Raw genomic sequence first — 4,858 nt, forward strand, 5'->3', positions numbered from 1 at the left:
TTAGCGTCCAGTAAAATAAAATTCGGCGCCCGTCGAATTAAAATTCAGCATACACCAAGTCAAAATTCCGCGTCCGCCAAATTGAAATTCAGCGTAATTGCCCGGTGGTCGAAAGAATCCCGAGCCCCCCAAATACGCGATACCGTTCGGCTGGGCCGTACAACGAGAACGGTTATCCGTGCTCCAAACGTTCGCGTTCGTAGAAGGCTATAGGCACGGCCTAGAGCGCGAGGCACGGCCTAGCGGCGGCGTTAGAACGAACGCCAAGTAAGAGCAGAGAGAAAGAGAGACTCTGTGTTGTCTGTGTTCTGGTGGCGCGGGGCGAGTTCCGTTTCCCGTGGTTCTCTCCGCCGCATGCCATCGTGTACGTTGTACGCGACGTACGCGCGCGGGGACAAACGATCCCCGCGTACGTACACGCATCTACACGGTTTCGGGCGCGTGCACGCACGTACCCACCGCGACAGACACGAGGCGCAAAGAAGGGTGGAGTGGGGGGTGGGTAGGAGAGCCGCGAGAGGGAAGGTGGAGAGGAGAGAGAGAGAGAGACCGAGTGGCCGGGACGGTCTATGTGCCAGTGAAATTTGAATAATTTTCCTTCGATCGTCGATTCCCGGCATGCGCGACCGAATAACATAGATTCGCGGGGGGCAAATTAAATAAAAGGGGCGGGCCACTCCTCCGTCAGTCGCAGTTCGATCGCCGATCGCTCGCTCGCACACGCACGGGTGAAACGATCGATCAATCGTTTCCCATCTTTTCAAATCGTTCGTTTTGCGGTTGACGAGTTGTAGCCACCCGGGTGCACGGATTAAAGGAGAACCCAGCCGAAAAGATGAGGACGTTCCTACCGGTAGCAATCATCCTGATCGCAGGAGGTTCCCTGGCCAGCCAGGACTTCCTCTCCAAGTCCCTGAACGAGTGCATCGCCGCAGACTCGTGGACCTCTTGCCTGAAACACGAAGTGCTTGGATACCTCGACGAGAAACTTGGAACTAACACCGAGGCCAGGTCTTTGGATACCATCGACGAAGCCATCGTCGCGAGGACCTTCAAGTACCTCAAGAGCTTCGAATATGGCGTCGATATACCCTTCGTCGACGCTAGCCTCAAGTACAGGCCTAGCAGGAGCTTGGCCGATCTCGACGTCGAGTTCAAAGGAAACGAAGTTGCCACTAGTCAGGCAAGAGGTATCCTCAAGAAGAAGCTGCTGTTGCCTATCCTCCTGCTGCTCAAGCTCAAGATGAAGGCACTGATGCCGATTCTCGTCGCCATCGTCGGCATCAAGGCCATGAAGGCTCTCGTGCTGTCCAAGCTCGCGATTCTTCTCGTGGTCGGGTTCATCGCCGTGCAGGTCTTCAAGAAGGGTGGAATGATGATGCCGATGGGTACGTACTATAGATGGTTCTTAGCTTCTTGATTAAAATTAGACTAGGGATTTCTTGCATTTGTGGTAAAACTGGGTGGATAGAACTAAACAGTGTGAAAAGAGTATGAGACGGAATTAATTATATACTTTTTGTTATATCTTATATTTTACATTTTTATAAATCTTTTTATCAATTGCAAGAGAAATTAGTCAAGTATGATTTTCCTTCTATATTATAAAAGTAATATTAATTACTTTGATAAAAATTTTAGAGTGAATGGGAGATTAAACCTCCATAAATATTTATTTCTAAGCAATTAAAAAGATCGTGAACATAATTTTATGAATCATATTGCAAAATTCTTATTTTTATTCATATTTATTCCAACATTTATTTTGAGATCGCAACAGCAATTTGTGTCATTCTAATCGGTTCGCTTAAATAATAGAATATCCTAAAACAAAATACCTATAAAAAGTAACCTTTTAACATCTCTGAACTCAGTGGAAATCATTTAAAATGTGTACGTTATTAATTACGTCAGATCAAGCATAATATAGTCTATAAAATCAATTAATACCCGGTGATTTCAACGCGTGGTTGAGCGTCATGTCTGCGCTCGCCGCGGCGGGAGATTCGAACGTGGTGAAAGTCGCGCGACGCTGTTCCGGTTGGAAAAAAAAGTGAAAATAGCGCAATTTGTCGCAGGAATGTCAATGGACCCAGCCCCGCAATACGGAGCTCCAGTATTGGGTACGACGACGACGTCCTACGACGTGCCAGCCTCCTCGTGGGACGGAAACGGGCCATACTCCCGCGTGTGGACGCCGACGAACGGCGCTGACGCCCAGAACCTCGCGTACTCTTACTACTCGCCCGGCAGCAGCTCCGGCTCGTACAGCTCTTCGGCCTCGTCGTCCTCCTCGTCGTCCGGCAACTCGGCCAGCTCCTCGAACTACTAAAAACACGAAAACGAAGCATCCTCAGCGCCCGATTAACTCCGGCTCTTTAACTACCGATCGATCGTTCGATCCAGAAGCCGGAGGCCCACGTGGACACGACCAAAGAAACGCACGCCAAATAACCACTGATCCTCGACACACGATCGTCGATCGTCGATCGTCGACCGAACGAAGACTGCGAGAACGTTTCCGGCTGGTCTCGTTCTCTCGTCGAGGATACCGGATCGGAGATCGACTTTTTTTTGGTTTCGTTTTTCGAGATCCCGCGATCGTACGCCTCGACGATAGAGCGAGATCCATCGGACGTCACGCTTCATTCAGCGACCCGTGTACGCGTCGGAGGGTACTTTTAACCAGTAATCGATTGATCGAGGAGGACACATCTGGCTCGACTGACCTCGAGCGGAAGAGTTGATACGGAGCCCGGCTCGAATGTATTGTTTGTTTGTCATTCTTGGTTTTATTTATTTGCTCACGCGACACGATTATTTATTGTCTCCCTCGCATTTGTTAATAAACGCATCTATGTAACGAACGGAGTCTGTTTGCTCTTTCTCCTATTGTTGCTTGATTTTCGGCAAAACTTTTTCTACGATCGCATTGTAGATTATTCTAATAATGAATAGCGTATAATGCTAGTGGTTTTATAAATTAATCTTCTCGGAATTATTGAACAATGATCGCAGATTATAAGTCGGTCAGATAAAACGGAGGATTCAAGCGCCAGGTGGTATGCCACACTTCGTACTATCATGCACGACTCGTAACCAGTCGTAGTCTATGACCGCGTTATTTATTTTATAATAATTTGCACTTGCAATTTACCCGAATAAATACATTCCTTCCTAAATTAACGCCTTTTTTTTAAAATAAAAAATGAAATAAGAGTAATGTAATATATTCGATTTTCGTTCTAATTTTGTAATATATCTTTTCAAAAACGTTTCAAAATTTTTAATCGACAGTAACAAACAAATTGACGCGATTAAAAATCGAAAGCGAATTTTTCAAAAATCGGTGGCAACACCGACCGCGCTAAGAATCCGAAATCGTGCAGGTCTCTTCTATACCTTACCTGCTCCGTAGCTGGTAACACACCTGAGACCTCGACGTAACCTTCAGCAGGTTCGGGGCACCTGCCTAAGATGGCGCGTGCTGGAAATTTGCGTCAAAGATTTGCGGGAAGATGCGTCATGGAAATTTCGTGTTAACAACAGGCATTTAATTTAAAACGCCAACAATCTCTAATAACACGATTTCCATATGCAATTAACTTCTTCCTGCAAGAATAACCAGTTCGATCCGAGAAAAATAAAAAAAGAGTGTACAGGTTATGAAGAATTGAACAATATCGGACTGGATCTGATAATTTATAAAAAATCTGTCCTACTAATGAACTTTTTACTGTTTCAGTTAATTTAAAATTTTAATCATTGAAAATTGTAATAATTGAAAATTGTAATCGTTGAAAATTGTAGTCGTCGAAAATTGTAATCGTCGAAAATTGTAATCGTCGAAAATTGTAATTCTGCCCGAAGATTTGCAGTCTACCGAATGCAGAAACTAGTAGTGGCGATATTATCGCCAATTCTATTTAAATATTAACAATCAGGAAAGCAGTAAATTTCCCGAGGACTGTAAATTTTACAAGAGTGCGACGCCCAGTGCGCGCGTATCAATTGAGATTTCGCTGGGGCCCAACAGACTTCTGTTTGCCGGGGCCAATAAAGTCGAGGGATCGCCCGAGGAAACGGAGAACGGTTGAATGGCTCGCCGTGTCCCCATTACAACAAAGGGATGACGGTAATCTGCCATTTAACCGGGCTTTACAGGGGCCGTTCATCCCGGGACAACCCTTTCGTCGTGTGTCTTTAACGACGCGCAGCACGAACCGCCCTTTCTCCCGGAGGGTAACAACAACCCTTTCTCCCTTTCCCTCGAACGAATCGAAAAAACCGCACTGACCAGAAAACGCAGTAAAAGTTTATGGCTCCGGCGGCGGCGGTGCGGGGCCAGGTAATTCTCCTCCTCGAGCCCGTCGAGACCGGCCCGAAAGGGTTCGTGAGTGCCATAGCCGGCAGTGGAGGGTAATCCGGCGCGTTGTACAAGAAAATCGACGTAATCCGCCTTAAGCTCTGGCCCTTTTCACCACTTGACCGCAGGATCTGCTTCACCGCTGGCATAAACGCGCCATAAACGGGCCGAGAGTGAAAAGCCTGTCCACTCGAGCCGTTTAATCGTTGCGACGCTGATTAAATCATTCGTACAACAATCTAAAGAATTTCTGTGTCCCACACTATCCCCCGCGCTCGCCATAAAATCATTCGAAACTCGTTCCGCGGCGATCGAACGACGCGATCGGGAGAATTCAACTTCGAGACGATGACATCTGCCGGACACGAGGCCAGAAATAATTGAATAAAAATTTCCGACCCCTCGCTGCACCATTTTTCCACACAATTATAACAACTAAACGTTTCTCCAGTATAATTATCTCCTAACAGAAGAAAATTTGTGCTTGGATGC

General features: G+C 46.6%; 1 protein-coding gene across 1 annotated transcript; it reads left to right on the forward strand.

The window, feature by feature from the left end:
* Window positions 1-835: 835 nt before the first annotated feature.
* Window positions 836-2,332, forward strand: Osi20 (DUF1676 domain-containing protein Osi20). Its single transcript, XM_078176477.1, has 2 exons — window positions 836-1,388; window positions 2,079-2,332. Exons 1-2 carry the CDS (start codon window positions 836-838, stop codon window positions 2,330-2,332), a joined length of 807 nt encoding a protein of 268 aa, XP_078032603.1.
* Window positions 2,333-4,858: the final 2,526 nt, after the last annotated feature.

This window comes from Augochlora pura, chromosome 3 (genome assembly GCF_028453695.1).
Source record: "Augochlora pura isolate Apur16 chromosome 3, APUR_v2.2.1, whole genome shotgun sequence".
Lineage (NCBI taxonomy): Eukaryota > Metazoa > Arthropoda > Insecta > Hymenoptera > Halictidae > Augochlora > Augochlora pura.